At 48.5% G+C, this 21,300-nt stretch overlaps 2 protein-coding genes across 3 annotated transcripts in view; both read left to right on the forward strand.

Moving 5' to 3' along the window:
• The window catches only part of KIZ (kizuna centrosomal protein), a 28,882-nt gene extending 14,641 nt beyond the window's left edge, over positions 1-14,241 (forward strand). The window contains 5 exon segments of the mRNA XM_064709628.1: positions 738-873; positions 1,592-1,730; positions 5,796-5,895; positions 12,418-12,461; positions 14,004-14,241. Of these exon segments, the coding sequence (XP_064565698.1) occupies positions 738-873; positions 1,592-1,730; positions 5,796-5,895; positions 12,418-12,461; positions 14,004-14,107 (523 nt within the window). The 3' untranslated portion in view covers positions 14,108-14,241.
• A 3,897-nt stretch (positions 14,242-18,138) lies between these two features.
• XRN2 (5'-3' exoribonuclease 2) overlaps positions 18,139-21,300 on the forward strand; it is a 32,686-nt gene continuing 29,524 nt past the window's right edge. The window contains exon 1 of one of the 2 annotated variants that reach the window (XM_064709629.1): positions 18,139-18,274. In XM_064709629.1, coding sequence (XP_064565699.1) covers positions 18,200-18,274 — 75 coding nt within the window. In that variant the 5' untranslated portion in view covers positions 18,139-18,199. Of the gene's footprint in view, positions 18,275-18,300; positions 18,437-21,300 lie in introns of those variants that run through there. The other variant, XM_064709631.1, reaches the window with a different exon arrangement.

Raw genomic sequence — 21,300 nt, forward strand, 5'->3', positions numbered from 1 at the left:
CACAAAATGGGCTTTTTTTTCCGTGCATATGCCACAAGGACAAGTGAGAATTACTTTTTTTTTTTTCAGGTCTCTTTAACCTAGGAATGAAAACAATTTCCATTCTGCCTTGCTTAGCTTCTGTCTAGACCTCCCTCCCTGTCGCAGGCTCCGCAGTGCTCAAGTGCTGGCAGGATCGGGGCACTTGTGAGCGCTGCAGAAGGGTCTCTCTGCAGTACCTGCCTCTCTTGCAAGGCTGATACGCCTGCGGGCACCAACAGCTCCTTGTGTCTCCTGAATGGTTTCTTAGGGACAAACACTCCTGGAGTTAATTGGAATTCACTCCTCTGAAACTTCACTGGAGCAGCAGGAAAAAAAAAAAACAGCTTTGGCAAACAAAAGGATTGCAGGATTGAGATTTTCTACATTAAAAGACACCTTAGTTGCTTTTTTCCTTTTCCTTTTTTATTCTTTCTGAGCAAAAGACAAGCCTCGGGCAGTGTGTGCCAGGCTGTGCCCCAGGGAGTAAGCGAGGTGCTGAGACCAGGGTTGTGTCTTTGGGTCCTGAGCCTCAGGACAAGGCAGGCATGGTGATGATGATGCCCTGACCGTCTTGCAGAACTCACACATGGCTTCCTACATTTTCTCCTTTGAGCATTTTTAAAAGAAAAAGTGGGAATTAAGGACCAGATGGGTGGTGGCTTTTCCCAGCATGTGTGGGTGGGGTGTCTCACTGAGGGTGCCGGTTTGTTCCTCAGGGACACGGACACAGTGAGGACTCTCCTGAGCCACCATGGCGTGTTCCTGAAGCAGCACCAGGTTCAGCTCCCAGAGCAGGTGGCAGAGATGTTTGAGCAGCTGCTGGCTTCAGGAGAGGAGGAGCAGGAGCGCCAGGTGGGCACTGACACCTTGGGTAAATCAGGGGCACTGGAGGCTCTGCATTGCTGTGGCTGTGCCCTGGCACAGTGTGGCAGTCAGGGCAAGGGCAAGGGGCAGTCTGTGGTTACCCAGCCCTGGGGTCTCAGGGAAGTATGTCCAGTGCTTCATCCCACAGGAAAAGGGACTTTTTAATGTTCTCACTCTTTATGCCAATCAGGCATTGGAACAAGCTCACCTCTTTGTTCTGGTGCAAACCAACGTGAGGCTTCTATCTTCGTCTTTCTCTGTGAATTTTTATAATGAATGATGTATTTTGACTTTTTTTAAAGTAGAGTGAGGTTTGGTGCTGAACACACAGAGCATTTATAAATGGTAGCACACTCATGGTTTTTCTAAGTTAATGCAAAAGTTTATAGCCAATTATTTAAATAAATCAATAGAAATGGTATTCCATAGGCTGTGAGTGCCTCAGCCCCTTACTGTAATGTTAATTGATTTACTAATCAGTGAGAGAGTAGGGCAGAACATAGAGTAAATATTACAGATTCGAGTCCATATTTCTGTCCCAAAACCAGCCCCAGAGGAACACCCTAGATGTCAGGTAGTGGAACATCTAACAGAAACACCCTGAAAGCAGATTACCCCGGGAGCGTAGATTAGTCTGAATGCGTGTTGGAAAACGCTCGAGAGGGAGGATAATGGAGCTGTGGCTGTTTCTGTTTTGAATGCTCAGACTGTGCTGAGAGAGGCCCTTCCAGGAGAGCGTGGGGATGAGCCACCTGTGCAGAGTGATGAATCCTCTCTTGGCCTGCCATCGATCCCGACCAACGGCGGGGAAGGAAAGCAGGGGGAACTGGCATGGCAAGAACGAGGTAAGGGGTGTTCCAGCTCTGGCTGCCACTGCAGATTCCTGCTCTGGACATAGGGGAGTTCTGTCCAAACCCCCAGGGGACTGGGACATAGCCACTGGTAGATCAATGTACATTCGTGATGATTTGGGGGATTTTCCTCAATATCTTGGTATCCTTTGTGATTATGGCTCTCCAAACTAAATGATGCCTGTGGTGGTGGGTTTTTCTGCAAGAGAGAAAAGGCCAGGCCCTGTGGTCACTGTAAAATGGATGAGTGAGTTTTGTGTGCATGTTTGCAAGGCATGTCCCATTTAGGAACTGGGGGATGTATTTGCTGCCTCTTATGACAAAGCCAGACCACAGAAGGAATTGCCAAAATGAAAGGGTTCATGTGAGCCCATTTCCCAGCTCAGGATGTGCCAGTGTTGGGGAGAGCCCAGTTCGTTCCTTCACGCAAGGAGGGAATACATTATTCCAGCGATGGCAGCTCGCATGCTCTGCTCCTGGAGCACCCCTTCCATTGCAGTCTGGCAGCAGCAGGCAATTAGGCTGCTGTGCTCTTTGCACAGCAAATGCAAACAGGCTGCTCCAGGCTCCGAAATCCACACCATTCTTATGTGCAGAGACAACCAGACTTTGATTTAAGCTAATTTCCTGCAGTAGGTCTGGCACATGTCACTGCCACCAGGCATTGCTGCAGGTTGTTTGTTTCCCAGATCCACGAGTCTTCAATTCCTCAGGACATTTGGTTGGCTTGTCCTTCTGTGAGGAAGCTACAGAGAGGCAGGGTAGCAAGTTCCCAGTGGGCGCTGCTTTTATGAGCGGTAATGGATAGTTTAGATCAATAAACAAGAGATAACAAAAGTGGGAAATTAAAGGGAGTAGGGCTTAAAAGCAAGCAAACCGGTCTGATGGCTGCCGCTTTGAAATGGTTTCATTACGGTGTGTTCACATCCACAAGTTACAGGCTGGAGTGAAGATGAGAGCAGGCAAGGAAGTGTGGTGGGAAAGATTCCCATTACAGGTGGAAGGGGTGGCTGCATATTAACCTCAGGCCCAGCACTCGCCTGGGTTGTACAATCCCACCCCGGCGGCTCCGTGCCGCGGGCGACTTCAGAGGGAGCAAACCCAGCTGCTCGCCCTGAGCACAGATTAAATGTCACATCACAGGGCCCACGTTGGCAGAAACAAAGGTGGGGAGCACGGTGCCTCTTTAATTCCTTGTAATCATGTTCCATGTTTCACCGTGTGAATATCCACTCTGCAAGCCTGTCAGGGCCCGCCGTCCGTGTTACAGGGGTCAGCGTCTGTGGTGGAGATCCAGTAATTATATGGCAGCTCCAGAGAGTGCTGGTTTGATTCTTTCCATGAGTAATTGACTGGGGATCATTAGAATAAGCGTGGGGCAGATCTCTGCCAGGCAGGAGCCGTGCCTGTGCCAGCCAGGAGCCTCCTCCTCTCTGCCTCCTGTACCAAAGCTGCCTGATAACAGCGGCTTCCTCCAGCCAGTGCCATTGCTGAGACTTCCTGACCTCTCCTGGCTCTCTGACGGAGCAGACGTGCAGCTCCTAATGCTTGCTGTGTGTAAAAATGCCAAGAAGCTCCTCAGCCAAACCCAGTAACCCAGTTCCAGCCCGTCCCTTGTGAGGGAGCTGTCTCTGCTGTTCCTGTGTCTCCGGGAGTGAGGCTTCTCACACCTCACTTGAAAGCCAAGCTGCGCCTTTCAGACATGATTCATCTTCAGCCCGTGATCTTCTGCAGGCTTCTGATTCCCCTCCCCTCCTCTCCCTGCCAGGCAGCTGCTCATTCCCTTTTATCATCACCATTTGCCGTGGCCCGGGGGCTCTGGAGTCATTATGGGCCTAAAACAGAAGCCACATCTCTTGTGTGTTGGCTTTTGGGCTCAAACAACTTGTTTTGAGGGGTTTAGATGAACTGATATTTGACAGCCATTCATACATGATTGTTTTGCTGTATGACTTTCTCTGAACTTAAGGGAAACAAATTTGGATTGATTTTTTTTTTTTTTAATTTCGGTATTTGCTGCGTTTTTTAAGTGTTGGTTTGAAACACCAAAAGCCTTTTGAGGCTTTGGGGTTTGATAGACTTCACTGTGAAAGCTGTGTGGACACACTTCCAAGCAGTGTTTAGGGCAGCGCTGTGGGAACACTTCTGGAGTTTTGGTTCATTTTTCTTTTATTCTGTTACATAAAAAGAGAACCAAAACATTAATTTATGTGAATATCTGTAAATATTCCAGGAATATTTGTGTTGGTTCTTTAATGCCCTGTCCAGAGCTCATGGGAGGCCACCTGTGAACAATGGGCTTTAAAGGGATTGTACCTGGTCCACAGCTGGCCCAGGGAGGAGCTGGCTGATAACAGCAGGCTCCTGTGGTACCAGGTTATGTGAGGATACAGGGGGAGAGAGGGGCTCATTCTCAGCTCCTCCACGGATGCTTTGTTTTTTATGGGGAAGACTCAAAAGAAATTGTTCAGCTCTTCTGCTGTTCCTGAGGTAGGTGAATAATGTGAGATTAAGAAGGATAAAACCCATTATTTCTTGTTTTGCTGGATGACTGTTTAAGAGTCTCATTTATGAGTAGGAAATTGCTGATTTTATTGAAGGGGCAGGTTTGTTAAATCTTTAACAAAACCAGATTCTCTCTCTTCCCTTCACTTGTCTTTGATTTGAGCAGGCGTTAAGGCTGTAGAGGATTTGAATAAAAATGGTGTCACTGCTCCACTCCTTGGGCTCTGCTTTAAACAGCTGGAACAGCACCCCCAGCTGCTCTCCAGGCCTAAAATCTCCTGTAGGAATAAGGAGGAACTGCCCTATTGCAAAGAAAAAATCAGCTCTTTTTTAGGTATTATATGGGAACATGAGGAAGCACAAGCTGGATTCTGCCTTCCTTTTCAGGCCACCTTTAATGAGCCAACAATTGGGTGACCACTTTTCCCACACCCACGTGTCCTTCCTGGTGAGGTTCTCCTTTGAGGATTCTGAGGTGCTGCTTGGAGTGCACCAATCAAGGCATTTAATAAGTCTCACTCAACCTTTTGCTCTGTTTGATATCATTTGATACGTCTGGGATGGAGGAAGCTCCTTGGGCCAGCACCAGGTTGGACACTGCCCTTAGGTCAGTGTGGATGATGCCATCCAGCAGCTCATGTTGGACACTTAAGTTCCTCAAGGACCTCTGAGTCTCTGTGAAATTGTGAATTCTGGGTGGCAATTCTTCATCCATCTCTAAGCAGAGGCAGCAGCAGCTTGAGCGCTGGTTTTGGGGGAGAGGCAATGCCATGAGCTGTGATACATCATGGGAAAGGGGGGATAATTATTTTTTTAAAACCCCTTTATTTTTTTTCCACTCTTATTCTTGATTTCTCTTTCCTCCTGAGCAGACTCTGGCACCTCTTTTCTGGAAGTGCCTGAGACCGAGCAGGACTTTGGCTGCTGTAATCCAAGTGCAGAAGGGACTGGGAATGTTTACAGCCAGTTAGGAACTGGAGAATCCAATGTGGACAGAAATACTGAATTATCCTGGGTAGGGACATTGGTGAGAGCAGGGCTTGGTTGTAGTTTCAGTGCTGTAGATAAAAACATATATAGAAAATATATGTATGCAAAGCAGCCTTTTAAAGTGGGATTTGTGCTTGAGCATCCTGTGCTTTGGAAACGAATACAAAGATGAGCAATTGTCTGACTCCAGTGAATGAATCCATTTGCCTCTTCTTTTTTTTTTTTTTTTTTCTAAATCAATCTTTACAGAATGGAAATGAGATCCACAGAGCAGGGGAAAAGGGAAGAAAGGAAAGTGGGGATAACAGGTTTTGAAATAGTTGTGTGTTTGGCTGTTTAAGTCACAAAAATCTCAAGATATGTGTTTAATTTTATTTTTATAGGATTTATTTATTTTTGTCTAATTCAAGAGAATGGTTGAAAACACAGAAGTATCAAATAGCATTGACAGAACTGTAACATTCCAAAACAATCTACATTTAAGGGGAAGGAGAACAAAAATAACATTTCTGCTTAATGTGAATGGGAACTTGGAAGGTTCACAGTCCTGTTTTTCCTGCACAGGTGGGGATCACAGCCACGACAGTCCTGAAGGAAGTGACAGTTTGGGAACACATTTGGAAAGCAGCTCCTTGTCGGATGGAAGTGCTCCTCTCTTCTCCAGGTAAGGCTCTAAGGCTGGAAATGGTTCCATGAGGGAGAAACCCCAACAGAAATGGGCTGAAGCTCCCCTGATTTATTTTGGTACTTGGACCAGGGTTAAGGTTGGTGTTTCTGTGATCAAACACTGCAGGTTTGGAACACCTCAGGATATGAGCTGCTCCTTGCTTTAATCTTCTTGCTGCACAGATTTTTAGGCTGCTGTGGGTGAGGCCAGTTCTGATTCTGCAATTGCTGTTTAAATCATAGAGTTTCTATAATTCAAGCACATTAAATATGAGCTGTAACCGAGCATTGATGACTGGCATTCCTGCTTTTGTGTGGGATTAATTCTTACCATCTTAGGTTCAATTGTTTTCTCTTTTCGTATTTTCTGGCACTTTGAGAATGACGAGCCAATGATTTATCCTGCCTTGTGCTATGAAATGCAAGGGTGTTCCTGTAGATGAGTTTTTGAAATGTTATATTTTAGCCCTTCCCTGAAGCCTGGAACAGCAGGAAGAGCAGGATAGGGCCCTGAGAACTTACTTACAGGATCACTGCGGCTGAGTTAAATTACACTGAAAAGTGTAATTTAAAATTAACTATTTTTTATTTAAAATAAAAACTCTTCAAGATAAACCGCATTGCTGCTACACTGCCGGCCAATCGTGCCTGCAGCCACTTCTCCCTCGGTTAGATGCTGCACATTTTTTTGCCTTTTTTTTTCTTTTTCTCCAATTTTGATTTGTAATAGATTTCAAATAATTCCCTCTGGTCTATAATTCCAGGCCTCTCAGTGCTCAGCAGGAGCAGCACACTTTGTGCAGGGACACGCGATGATGCTGCTTTACAAAGCCATGGTAATAAAGCTCCGTAAGTCAGTGTTAGAGTTAGTTTCTGTAAATGTTTCTGTTAGTTTCTCACGGCCACAGTGGGGTTTGGGAGCAGCCCTGGGTGCCTGGAGCGCGGCACAGGGAGGAGGAAGAAGCAGAGCTGTTTGCCGTGCCGTGCCGCAGTTCTGCGGCACTGCAGCTCTGCTCCCGGCAGCCACTCCTCGGGCTTTATTGCTTTCACAAGTGGTCTCAAACCCACTACTTGAGAATAAACATCCCTGCGAGCTCGGCCGTGGCACTTTATAAATTCTCCTTTGCCGCGTTTTGTCACTGAGCTGATGAGTGACCTCGGCGCGGACCCCGCCGGACCGGAATAAAAACCGTGGCTCCTCTGATGTCCCCCAGACAATAATTATCATGTGCCAGTTAAGCCCAAACTACAGCTGAGGGATTTTACTTTAAAGCGGAGGCTCGGGCGCAAAAATGCATTTATAGCTCTTTGTCTGGCACCTCATTATGTGTGGGCCTGATTCATTAAGTAATTGGTTTGCAGTTGTTTACATGAGTATTAAGGCTTTCTATTCAGCAGCCTTTGAGATACACATTGTGCAAATGTTGCATGTTATGAATGCGGAATGAGGGGCCGGGGCCCGGCCCTATTGGCTAAACACTGCGCGCTGTTGAAAAGCAAGAGAAAGAGATTGGGTGCTGTTTTGCATAGCAATGACTTTCTTAATAAGCTTTACAGATTGATACACACAAGCTATAAAAGATGCAAAGAGATACTCTTAGCACATTTATCCATGCTCGTTTCACTATTATGGGCCTGGAGAAGGGAAGAATTGAGGGCTTTCATACTCGGGTTTTCAGTGCATGTCTTCAGTGCATGAGACTTAATAGAATCCGATGTTTATTGTATTATAAATCATGGGGAAGTAGGCAGATCTGCAACAGTTTATTATTAAAGATTCTTTCAATGTAAATCTTTTTCTGCCATTGTATTTCCTACAGCAAAATCATTTTGTGGTTGAGTGGGGATGAAAGGCATAATGTACGACGGAGTGAGTCTTAATAGGAAGCTGCTCTCCGAGTAAAGACCACTTGTTCCCTTTTGTTCAGCGGTGCATGCCAGAGCTTCCTCTTCTCCCACAAATGCCGCCTGCTCTACCTCCAGCAAGAAAACCGCTTTTCCCTGGCTCCTTTACTTTCCCGGGGGAATATTTCTACGCACGGAGATGCACCTCTGGGTGGGGTGTCGGGGTGCTGCAGCAGGCGAGGGGGCATGAAGTGGCGTGGTCCTGGGGGAGAAGGTATCAGAAGTCAGGGCTGAGGATGCCGGCGAGTGCAGGCGGGTGGGCAGCTATGTGTGTGGCATTCCGGGGGGCTGTAGCGATGGATGCAGCCAGTGGAGGTCACTCGCTTTCTGGGAATTCCCCATTTCGGATGCAGGCGTTTTATTTTTCTTTGACTTGTTTGCGCTGTCTCGTTTCCAAATAATCTGGAGATTAAAGGTGCGTTATCAGCTGAGAACCAAAGCCCGCTTTGGATTTGTCAGGACACCAACACAGCATAAAGTCTTTTAAACTTTAATTAATCTGCTGGAAGGACTCTGGGGGGGGTCTCTGAAGGCTGGTTTTCAGCCCTGTTGCCCAACACAGCTGTAGTGACATGCAAATAGAAGTTGGCAGAGTCGGATTCATCTCTTAATCGTTGCTGGGCTCGTTGGCTTTGGCCATCGGGGGGCACTCGGGCTCTGTGCATCCCCCACTTCCCCCTTCCTGAACCAGTCCTGACACTGAAAACTGCTGTGCTCTGAGGAGACATCCCAGAGCTTTGGGGCTGGCAGCAACTCAGCATATGCACAAATGCCTTTCCCTTGGAAATCCAGGAGAAGTGCCATTGTGTCGGTCTGGATTCCTGAGAGGTGCACCCAGAAACAAGGCAGGATCTGATGGTTTTATCCCCCCCCGGTTGTCCAATGGCTTCTGCAAGAAGCTGACTGAAAATTCCAGCAGGATTCTCTGCTGTTCCAGCTGTTTGTGTGAGCTTTGTTTCCTCTGCCTGCACCCCCAGCTGTTGCAGAAGCAGTGCCCTGCCAGGTGTGTGGGGAGAGGCACCAACATCTGCCAGCTGAGCACAGAGGGAACAGTGGATTTTTTGGCACTGCCCCTGCTCTCCTGCAGAGCTTCCTTGCAGCGTTGTGATGCATCTTTGTGTCAGTGGGGTTTTTTTTCTCCAGCGTGGTGAATCCAAACAGAGACCGGTCTTAGATGCAGCTCGACAGAAATCTTTGTATCCTAAAATAAGGGTCGTCCTACTCACAGTGAAATTACTGAAATTCAGTGTTATTACTCCAGCTCTGGCATGATGAATGGACTTTTGAGTTTATACTGCCTATGTGACACTGTGCAGAATATGTACTGTAGGTACTTGGTTTCCCAGGGTGGGAAAGTTCCTCTCTTGGCATTTAAGATTTCCCAAATTTTTGGGCGTCTTTTTCGTTTGACACTAAAACATAGAAGTTCAACAGGTGCTTTAGCAAGAAGACCTCAGGCTACAGTAAATGTTTTCTGCTGTTTTCCAGCAAGCTCCCTTGATTACCTTGGCTCTTGTTGTCCTGGAATTTTCCTTGATGCCTCAGGTTTTAGCTTTTATATTTTTCTGATTCTGTACTGCTTTAGTGTGTAGATCTGAGCTTCATATTAAGGGATAGCAAGCTCTCTTCACAGAGTAGGGAGACAAAACAATTCCCTCTCTAGCTGGGGACCAAGGACAAACAATCCAAACCTCAGTCCCAAGAGCACAAACAACAGCAGAATGAAGAGAGAAAAACAAGAGGGATGAGACTTCCTAACCTAAAGCTATAATTCAACAATTAACTCCAGTATGCAAATGGATCAGAACTTATAAAAGTGAGGGACCTTGTGACCAGTCATCCATTTTTGTGACCATTTTGGTTCATCTTGGGTGTAGCCCTGGCTGGGCTCTTGTACTGCCCAAGATGTATCCATTGAGGATATCCTTTTAATAAATCCCTACTTTTTTCTTTAACTCCATCTAGCCTTTATTCTAGGTCAGCCTTCACAAGGCATCATCCTCTTAATATTAATTTTCATTATAGAGGAAAAAATATTTTCTTGGAGCTTTTTCATTCCTTACTGTTGCAGCATCTTCAATACACAAAAAGCCTGTTTCATCAGAGAAATGGAGAGATTAAAAGGCTCTTTGAAGTGAAACTGGTTTGGGTTTTCTCTTTGTCAGAGCCTGGGTTCAGTTTGGAATTATTTTAGGGAAGAAGCAAATGTGTAAATGGATATCGGAGGGTCACGGCGGGGGATTAGTGGAGGCGCTGGAACCGGCCTGGCTCCGTTTGCAGCCCGAAACCTCTCGGCGGAGGTCTGTGCCCATTGTGTGCTGTGGGTGAGCGCAGCTGCTGCGCCCCGCCAAGGTGCTGCTGCACCTCCCCAGCCGCACACACCTCACCCCAGCATTTATCCCCTGCTGCATTCCCCAGGTTTGGGCTCGTTTTGGAGCTGCTGTTCCCCCTCTGGCCTTTCTGATGTCCTCGCTCTGTTTTCTGTATCTGTGTGCTGACAGCTCTCGTGCCGAGCCTTTGCTGCCACCCTGTCCCCATCTCCCTTCTCTGGGGATGGCTGTGCTTGGCTTTTTGGGGAGTGAACCCCATTCCACACCTGGTGGGTAAGCCCTGGAAGATGCAGATAGTGGTCAGTAGAACACAAACATCTCTCTCCCTGCTCATGCCAGCTTTGATCTTTCCCTTTGTGGGAAGCTCTGGTGGCAGTGAGATCTCCAGATGTTTCTCCATGGATCCCTCAGCTGGATCTGGAACACCAAGGCCTGGAGATGTGGGCAGTCCTTCCTGGTGATCCTCAGCACTGGACCCAAAGCACTGACCCACTGGTGTTTGTTGTGGGACAACAACCACTGAGAGAAGTGGGACAGAACTGAGGAAAACTCAGTTGTCAAATGGCTTTTGTGAGAAGTTAACTGAAAATCCCAGGAACCCCACGCTCCCATTCCAGCAGCAGGATGGGATGTGGCCAAGGGGAAGCAATGGCTGCTGCCCCCTGATCTTCTCCTCTGCTACTTGAAACAGTTCCTGTGCCAGCATCCACAGGAGAAACCTGCCAGCTACAGCTCAGCAACAAGTGGTTTCCTGCTCAATACCCTAGGGAAAACAGTGCAGCCTCTTGAGCAGATTTTCATGGGCTGGGATGCATGGAGCACCTCCTGGGAAGTGCTGAGGACCAGGAGATCTGGCAAAAGGGAGCAGGAGCTCAGGGTGTTCAGCAGGATCAGCACAGAGGCTCCAGTTTAAAATCCTGTCTGGGTATCCTGTCGAGTGGAGGCCTTTGAAGGAGAAGTGAGAGTATAAGGCAGTGTGAAGTTCTGTTTGGAATAAAAGGAAAAGCTGGTGGGCTGGTGCACTAAAGGAATGTTGGAGAAACATTTGAAGCCCAACAGTTTAAAGCTTTTCACTGAATAAGGTCATTATGAGTTACATCACTGTTAGTACTCTGCTAGTGCTGTCACTTGGTACTGGCACTTCTGCCTTGGTTTGGTGCCTTGGTGGAACCTGGGCTGTGTTTAATATTCTGGGAATTTCTGTCCACAAAGCAGGAGCCTTTGGAGAGGAAATGAGATTTAAACAGTGGGAGCTTTCTCTGGGTAAAAAGGAAGAGTGGCTGCACCACTGGTAGCTGCAGTTTGTGAAATTTTACATGCGCCTTTCCAGCTGCAATCCCGAATTCTGACTGAATACTGGGGGTAACGCTAGCAAGGAATCATCTTTGCTTTGTTTGTGTCCTTCACAAATGACTCCACAATAGTGGAATATTTGTAGCTCCCCACTTTAAACACTTCTGTATTGGCTGCCACATTTGTAAATGAAACACAGCAAATCACAGACATTTCAGCGTCCTGTTGTGCCTGAGGCCACAGCTTCAAACTGCACCTCGACATTGACTTATATTTCATTGCTTGGCCCATTGATGTCCCAAATATCTCCTATTTGATCTTCCTTATTAAAATCAGCTGAAGCTTTATTTTTGGAGCTTCTTGCAGGACTGCTGCTGTAACAGTTAATTCTCCCCCATGTTTGCCCCCGTGTGATTATTCCCCAGCCCCAGCACAATGCACGCGCTGCACACAAAAGATCAAAATGATTCCAGCTTGTTTGAGAGATTCAAAAGGGCCTGTGATGCTCCAGACACAAGAGCAGCCATTTAGCAGAGCAGGCTCGGGCTGCACACACATCAAGGTAGATCAAAGGCAGTGGAGATTGCACATTGCCGTGGGGCTGGGGGACAGCACCAGGACCTGGAGGAAGTGCAGGGAGCAGCACTGGGGGGATTTGGTTTTGTTTGGATTTTGTCTTTCTGTACTTTGCGTGCTCTGGAAGGCGGCAGCAGCTTGGCAGGGCCCTGCTCCTCTGTACCTTAACTCAGTGCTGGTGTAAATCAGTGCTGTTACCAGGGAATGACTCCAGGAACTGCTGGAGTCCCTCCTGCACGTGAATTTCTCCACCTTTTAGGTGAAGAAGTCCGTGATTAAATACCTATTTGAAAAAAAAATATTTACAGAAGTTACTAGGCTGTTGTTTTTTCAAACCATTTCACAGTATTTTTTTAAAAGTCACTTTTTTTTTTTTTATTGGAGACATTGTGCTGATTGTTTGAAATGTTTTACAGGCCTGAATTGCGGAAGGAAACAGTACCTGCCATAAAATCCAAAGGTAAGAGACAAATGTTACACTACTGAAAATTAGTGTCTTTCTAGTTAAATTTGTACCATAGAAGCCCTCCCAAAACAACATTATGACCTGTAAAAGGTAGAGGGAAGGGGAAGCATGGAATTTTCCTGTCTCCAGTGGGAGCCAGCAGGGAGCTGAGGAGGACAGATCCAGGGCAGAGAGGAGGTGTTTGTGGGGGGTGCTGTGGAATGGGTTGGGATCTTGGCAGGGTTTAATCAAATGCCTGTTAACAGCAGGTGGAGGGAACTGGAGAATGAGAAACCTGGGCATTCCTTGGTCTTTCCTGTGACCTGGGACTTGGGTGGGTGCAGCTGGAGGGTTTTGTGTGGCCAGGCTGCTTTTATTCTGAATTGGTGTCTGGACCCTGTGTGTTTTTGCTGCCCACACATTCCAGTTCCCCCTTTATCCCCTGCAAGGCCCTCCAGGGCCTGCAGCTGCCTCTGACGGAGCCTCCTGCCAGCGGGGCAGTGCTGGGAGCCAGGATCTCTCTGCCTGGAGCCCTGCTCTGGGTGTGGGCAGCCCAGAATGGCCCAGTTTTAGAGGTGTGCCATTGAACTGAGGTACAGATGCCATCAAGGACAGCTGCTTTGGTGGCACTTGAAAGGCTCTGGCGTGCCTGGCCCCTTTCCTGTCTTGAAGCTGTTCAGCATGGCAGCCAACACAGGGCTGGCTCTGATGTTCCTGCGGCCCAGGGGGCCGGGGATGGAGGATGAAAGATGCAGATGCTGCATTTGTAGATAAGGTGTTCATGGAGCTGGTGCCATCAGAGGCACCAGAGTGCCTCAAACATGAGCTGCAGTGTCTGTGTGAGTGTGACAGCCTTCCCCCTCCTGCTGTCCCTTGCTGAGCCCTGGGCCTCATTCCGGCTGCCTTTGGACAGCCAGCAGCCTCTGGATTAGGTGGGAACAGAGAGCACAGCTCTGTCAGCCACTGTGGCCCTGATTTCATGTGCCACACTTCCTGCTCTGTCCTATCCATGGGTCAGAAGAATTCACATCTCCAGAAATCTCTCAGGCACTCTGAACTGCTGTGGGATTCTGCTGCTGTCAGTGAAAGGGTTTGCTGATTCCCAGAGCCTAAGGTTAAAGCCATGTTCTCCACTGAGATCAGGCCTGCCTGGATCTGCTCTGATCTGCAAGTGGTGATTTTTCATTTGTGATGTCATTGCCATTTTTGTGCCAACTCTGATGTCATGGCCCGCTGGTGACTTCATCGCAGGGTCAAGTAGTGGGGAGAAAAGGGAAGAGAGTAGACAAAGCTGCAATTCAGGCAGCAGCTGGTCAAGTAAATTGCTTGGAGTGGAAATGTTCTGCCCAGCTACCTTGTGGCACAATGGAGTGGGAGCGCTGAATGAGGCCGCTGTCCAGCACAGCCGCTGCGCTGCCGGACACTGCGCCAGACACGCACACCTGGGGCTGGGCTCCCAACTCCCAGCCCTCAGTCAGCCTCGTGCTCGTGGCTGTGACAAGTGGCACAGCCACAGAAAAGGTTTTACACCTCTGCTTTCCTTCTTCTCACCCACAGCGTTCTGGGGTGAATCTGATGACAGCAGCTCCGAGCTCGAGGCTGCGTTGCGCCCACAGACCCACGGCACGGATTCAGACGACTTTGATGATTTCTATGACTGAGTTTCTCCCACTGACTTTGGGGAAGAAACAAACTGTGTTTTCCTTTACACAGTGAGTGTGCCACAGGCTGAAGAACTGCCTGTCACTGAATTGGCAAACCAAATTTAAATACCAAATAAACATACTGGATCCTATGTATTGTCTGTGTGCTCTGTCTGACCTGCAGCGTTTTCCTGCTCTGACTGTCCCCTCCCGAGGCTTGTGGCATCCCAGTATTGGGACTCCAGCACTAAACAGGGTTTGGGAAGAAGCAGCCAAGCATTGTGGGTATGCAGACAGGCGCTGCTGGGGTGGGCTGGCATGTTTGATCTTTATCTTCTTCTGCAGCAGATCAAGAAGAAGAAATGCATAAAATGTCCATTTGTAATTCAGCACATTTTGGAACAGAGCAGCATTTACATGTGGCAAGCCCCAGTGCTTTCCTGCTTTTCCTTGCTTTGTGAAATCCGTGCTGGCGTTGCTGTGTGGACATCACAGTAATTGGATGACTCCAGGAGCTTCATGCATTTTTAATTTTCTTCTTTTCATTCCTTTTATCTAAAATTAAGTTCATTAAACATGAGATTTTCTTTGGGGGGGAGAAACCAGGGGACATGTTAAAGCTGTTCATAAATGATGACGAGTTCAAAAGCAGAAAGCAGCACCCCAATTAAGCTGTGCTGTGCTGCAGCCCCACATCTCCCAACATGGGCACCAATCTCTGCACCCCATCCCTCAAAACCCAGCTAGAAATGGGAACAGCATTCAGTTTAATAAGAGGAACTTGTAAGCTGAGAGCTCAACAGCACAAAATGACTTGCAGAAGGCTTGGAACAGAGCAAGAGCCCTTGGCACAGCTGGTTGCTGTGGGTTTCAGTCTGCCATCAGTGAAGCTGCAGCCTGGAATGTTCTGGGAACTGGGAAATCTGCACCAAGGATGAAACAGGGTGAGTCTGTGACCAGGGCTGACATCCTGGGAGACTGCTGGGCTCGACTAAAGGACTGCAGCAACTGACAGAATGAGAGGACAGTCAAGCTGCGCCAAGGGAAATACAGGCTGGATATTAGGAAAAGCTTTTTTACTTTAAGAGTGATAAAGTACTGGAATGATCTGCCTGGGAGGTGGTGGAGTCACCATCCATGGATCTGTTTAGAAAAAGACTTTATGTGGCACTTAGTGCCATGGTTGAGGTGTTAGGGCATGGGTTGGACTCTGATCTCGAAGGTTCTTTCCAATCTAGTGATTGTGTGATTCTGTGACTAAACCAGATTTTACTGAGGGGTTTAATGTCCTTTTTACCACACCAGCTCCCCGTGTCCTGTGGGACTGCTGCCTTCTGCCTGTGCTGTGAGGTGGGTATCTTGCTCAAGGCCTGGGAGGAGCGTGGAGAGGAGGAGCAGCAGCCCCACTGGAAAAATCCAGCAGCCTGCAGTGCCAAGGGACATTTCCTCAGCAGCGCAGTGTCTTCGAGCTCTGAGCTCCTCCTGAGTGGCTCTGGGCTGCTGATGTCAGCCCACTTTGCTGCCTGACATCAGTCTGTGGGGCTCTCCACCGCCCCGGTCCGGCTCAGCCCTGACAGCGGCCCGTGACAGGTGACAGATGGCTGCAGAGCCACATGCAGGCAATCTCTGCCTCTTGGTGTGGGAGCGATAGCCGGGCTCTTCTGCAGCGTTATTCGTGATACACTTATTGTGCACAGACTCATTAGATGCAAAACATCCTGCCAGTCAACTTCCCCGTGCTCCTTCACAGCTGTCACCCCGGCCCTGCTGGCAGGTGACGCTGACGGACAGGGGCACTGGAATCAACACACCCCCAGCAGATTCCCATCAGCACACCACTCATCCCAGGAAAGTGCCTGAGCAGGAAAACCTTCCCTGCTCCTTCCTGCCCAGGGTGCGCCACTCTGTGCTGTGCTCATGGATGTGCAGGTGGCAGGTGAGACCTGGGCTCACCACCCAGAGCAGCTCCTCGTGCTCAGACCAACTTTTCAAGGAATTGTCTGCTGCAGTATTAATTTTTCCAGCACTTGTTTACCCAAGCAATTATAAGATAAGATGATTGCCTTTCATTTGCGTCCGCCAGCCTTCTATTTTCTTCGTCATTATCAGAAAAACAACTGATTGCCCATCAATACAAACAAAATGTTCATACTAAGCTGGCGTGATCCCTACAAAATTCTGGGAGGAGAAGCACTGGAAGGAATACAATAGGAAGCTTCAATCAGGGAACATTTTGTAAGGAACAGATAAAGGACAATCTTCAGCTGATACCACAGGTGTGGTGCCACTACAAAGTTGCAGGGGAAATTTATTCAAGTCACAGCTTTTACTGAGAGGAACGACAACAGAAAATGGCTTAACAACAGCCAAGTGAGGATAAGAATAATGAGAGACACAATATCGAGTTAATTTATTCTACAGCGAATTAGCCAGGTACCAAGGTTCCCCTCTGCTCCCCAAATCGGCGGCGTTGACTCAGCAAGCACTGCTGAGGTTTTGTTATTTTTGTTAATGGCTCCCGGGCTGCTGTTCCCTGTCCTCGGCCCTGTGGCTGCCCTGCTAACGGAGCTGATGTGCGGCAACGGGACACGGCGGAGCAAAACCCGCCTCGTGCTAATCCCGTTTAATTCCCGGCCGTTTAATTCCATTTTGGTGCCGTCAAACGGGCACAAATTAACAGTGTTTGCTTATGCCACGGGCAGAGCAAGGGGACGGCAGCTCTTTGCCTCGTGTTGGTCTCAGGAATCACATGGAGACATTTCCCACTGAGGGAAATGTCCCCTCAGAGGGCACAGAGCAGCCGTGCCCTGAATCGCTCCTGCTGTTGCCAAACACGGGATGAGTCAAAATTGTCTGAAGTCAGGACGTTCTTTAATGTAAGATCTTTGTATATTTTCATGCAGAGACCTCATTAGTGCATCCCTTCCTCAAGGACACCCTGGAACCACCAAGCCTTAAGGATGTAGTAAATCCAGATGTTGGCGCCTATGTGTGTACTCCTAACTTGGCAAAACACCCAAATTCCATGTATCCTATATCTGAACTATTTGTTGTAACACCGCAACTCACGCCTACAGCTCAAAAAGAGGTGCAGACCTTTCCCCTGAGCAGGTGGAAGAGTTGGCTGGGGTTACATAACTCATGTGGAAATTACTGATCAATCCTAAAAGGGGCTGTGCTCGGGAAATTGCCAGCTCTGGATTTCTGAGTGTAAGAAACAGAGGTTGTGCTGGATTTAGGGAATATATTGAGCATGCAGCTCATGCAGCGCTGAAATAAATCATCGATTTCTCTCTTAATTATTGGCTTGTTGGGCAACACTGCTGTGTGTGTGCAGCCTAAAGCACCCCACTGTCACCCTGAATTTTAAAGATTTTCTAAGCCTTCTGATGTTTACATTTTTATAACAAACTTTCTCACACAGTTTCTGTAAATAACTTATTGTTTTGCATTCTTTTATGGAGGAAAATTTTGATGAACTGTTGGTTTGTCCAGTGTCATTGGAGAGGTGGCGCTTTCACCCTCCAATCCACTGTCACTTTTGAAAATCTAGAAATGTTGGAGTCAAAAAATAAACTTCCCTTTTTTCACCTTGAGAACAGCAGTGTGTGCATGTCGTGTTATGTGTCTTATAGTGACACCCCACAGCAGCACCCCATGCTTGTTTTTTAGCAAGGTGCTAAGGGAAGGTGAGTCTTCTGTTAAATAGTTCGTTTATGGCAGTTTGTGAGAAGTTGTCACACTGCGTGTCTTGGCTGGGCGTGAGGGCAGCACTGGGGCTGTCTGAGGAGTCAGGCTTCCCTTTTCCTCCTGGACATCACTTTTGTGCCCTCTGGCTTTATTTTCCCCTCTGAGTGTCCCTTTAGTGCCCCAGGAGCTGCCCAGACACGTTTTACGGGGCGCTGTCCCCTCACGCTCCCGGCCTCCCCTCAGGCCGCCATTGCACCGCCCTCAGCCCGGACCCAAGATGGCGGCGCCGCCTCCTCGCGCACGCGCGCCCCGGCCCCGCCTCCCACCCTCGGTTCCCGGCGTGCCCCGCGCCGCCCCCCGACCCCGGAAGTGCCGCCGGCGCCGCGGGTCCCGCTCGGCGCTGCCCGTCCCGCTCCCGCCATGGGAGTGCCGGCCTTCTTCCGCTGGCTCAGCCGCAAGTACCCCTCCATCATCGTCAACTGCGTCGAGGAGAAGGTGAGCCGGCCGCCCAGCACCGCGCGGGCCCGCCGGTGGCCGCCCCGGGGCTCTGCGGAGCGGGGCTGGTGGGGCCGCACCGGTGCTGAGCCCCCGTGCTGAGCTCCCGGTGCTGAGTCCCCTCTGTGCCCCCGTGGGCTGCCCCGGGGCATTTCCAGGCGGGTCGGTGGATTTGGGCTTTGTTTGGGTTTGGTTCGGGTGTTGTTTATGATTGGGGGATGTTTGGGGTTTTTTTGGGGGGGGTTTGGAGTTTTTGCCGGATTTTTGATCCCGGTAGAAGCGGCCGCTCTACGCGGGGAGTTATCCCCGTGCCCCGCTCCGTGCCGGGGGTGCGGGTGAACTCTCGGCGGGAATGGGCACGTGGGGGAAGCGGGAATGGGCGCCGGAGCCGGGAATCGAGCGTCTCTTCCGATTCCTCCTTTTCCGGCCGCTTCCCTGGAATTCCTTCCCTGGAATTCCAGCCCTTCCCGATGCCCTCGGCTCTGCCCTCGTGTGATTCCGACCCGGAAAAGTAAAATTTGAGACACTGGTGAAATTTGAGTAGGGAGCGCTTTTGGCTGTTTTTTAATGTTTTTCGCAGTCCCTGCTTTTCCACAACTTTTTTTTTTGGGTGGGAATTAGAAGCCGCAGCAAGCTTCGGGACTTGCTGGAAACACGAGTTCAGCTGCCGAGCCTCTGGTTGTGCTTTAGCCTAGAGCAGCCTCAGGGGGGTTTTGTGTCATTGCTGGTGATTTCTAGTTCGGGATAAACCCCTGAACTAGAACTCTGGTTCAGGATAATCTCCTGGCCAAACACGGAGCTGATTATTCCAAAGACATCCTCTAAAATTTGGCTTTCCATAGCAGCAGGAGGAGGTTTCAGTGAAGACTCTGACCCGGGATTCCACAGGTGCCTTTCCAGGCAGCATTGCAGCTGAAATGATGTTTGTTTATGTGGTTTTTTGGATCGGGTTCCTTCAGGCACATCCCTGCAGGCACGGGGGTGTTGTGCCATCCTATGGGACACGGTGGGAGGGACAGGGAGGATGGAGGGATCTCCCTTCAATGGCACCGTGGTGGATTTACTGTGCCCTGAGCATGGCAAGTTCTCCTCCCAAAGCTAATTTGAGCCTTTTTGAGGAGGCAAACTCTGGAGTTCTTGCTTCCCAAGCTGCTTTTCCCATAATAATTTGTGTTCTGTTTTGTTAGATTGTACTGGCTGCAGTCTGCTGGTTTGGAAAGCTCAGGGCGTGTGCTGGGGCTTCTGCCTCTCTCCTCCTCCTCCCAAGGTGTGCTCACCTTGGGGAAGCACCTGGAAGGGGATAAAGAGTGGGAGCACAGTGGGGGAGATCAGGGAAAAGAGGGTGAAGTGTTGGAATTCCGTGTTGGGGCTGCAGGTGTGCCTTGCCTGCAGCAGGATGTTCAGCTCTGTGCTTTTCCAGGCTGGTTTTGTGTTGCAGGTTCAGGCAGTGAAGCACAGGTTTGGTTAAAAATGTGAGCTGCTGCTGCTGTGGTTTTATTGCAGCTGTGATTTCAGGCCCTCTCAGCAAGGTGGGAAGTTTATTTTACCTGTCACTGCAAAAGGTGAATTTTTAATGGGGGATAATTAAGATTTAAGAATCTGCCTGAGAATTTTTATGGAATAAAAGGGGGGTTGTTTAAGGGCTTAACAATTTCCCTTAATGCTGAGCTCCAGCAGCACTGACTCTTCTGGACTCTGCACCAAACTCCTGGATGTGACCTCTCCTGGGGCTTTGGGAACCCTCCATTTAGGGGCTGTCCTAAATCACCCTTTAAGATAAAAAAGCAGCCACAATTTAAACAGCAATTACATCTGTAACAGTTTGGGGCAGTTGTCTCTAAGAGCAGATTTGCCTTTTCCAGCACATTTGTAAATGTTAGATTAATCTCTGTGTAATCAAAGCTGCTCTCACATTTAGGCAAAACAAAGGTTTGCATAGCCCTGATTTTACTGATTGTGTGTCTCTTTTTTCAGTCTTCAATAACTGAGCTTGTACCAGCCAAATTATTTATGAAAATAAGTGGAAAGACACAATAAATTCCTTGAGTTGGATTTGCCATAAGTGAAGTGGCAGTTCTTGCTGTCCTCATCCACGTTGCTTTGTTCCAACTCAAGAGCACGTTGCAATTACAGCCAGGACAGCACACGGATAAATCACATTCATTAACATTTTTTTTATATTCAAATCTGGTCATAAATCTGAGAGTGGACTAGGACAGCAGGGAGAAGCTGTAGTTTGTCTTCCTGTCGATGAATTTAAGCTTCTCTCACGATGTAATCAGCTCCGTGTGTGTTTTAGGATTGCTGTAAATCTCTCTAATCAGAAATTTTGTATCTCCCGGTAGCTTGTCTCTTTGAAATATTGAAAAGTTGATCCTTGTTCTCTTACCTTGCTAGATTAATCAGATTTAAGAAAAAGAAATAATCTTCTTCTTAAGCTGAGCGGGAAGAATGAGAGGAAGATCTTGAAGATAATAAAAAAATCCAGGAGAGAATATTCTTAATCAAATGGATAGGAATTAACAAAGCTGCAGCTAAAGTATCATGTTTGAAGATCTGTTTTGAATGGTTTCAAAAGAGGCTGGAGATGAGAAGTGAACAGTTTAGTTATATCACAAGAGATATCGCTGCCACACACTTCAGCCTCCCTTGCACACGGCTGCTGCGTGAGAACCCCAGTGGGCTTGTGAAGGGGGGGCTCCTTTTCTGCCTCACAGAGCTGGGATTCCTCCTGAATCCATTGAGCTCCGATCCCACAGGGCTGGGGATCAGGGAGAATCCAGGGGGGTAGCCCAGAGGAAGGTACAATGTTTGCACTGACACTTAGTTTCTGCTAACATCACCTCATTTTGAGTGCGTGGTGTCTGGAGAGCTGAGTGGAGGAGGCAAACAGCGGTGCTTGGGGGTGGCATCTCTCAGGATAACTGTGCCAAACCTAAATACTACATCCAGACTTGAGAAATGAATGGAATGAAACTTGGGTTTCATTTTGGGGCTAAGAAGTTAGCCAGTCCTGCTGCTGCTTT

The sequence above is a fragment of the Zonotrichia leucophrys genome, chromosome 3 (assembly GCF_028769735.1).
Source record: "Zonotrichia leucophrys gambelii isolate GWCS_2022_RI chromosome 3, RI_Zleu_2.0, whole genome shotgun sequence".
Lineage (NCBI taxonomy): Eukaryota > Metazoa > Chordata > Aves > Passeriformes > Passerellidae > Zonotrichia > Zonotrichia leucophrys.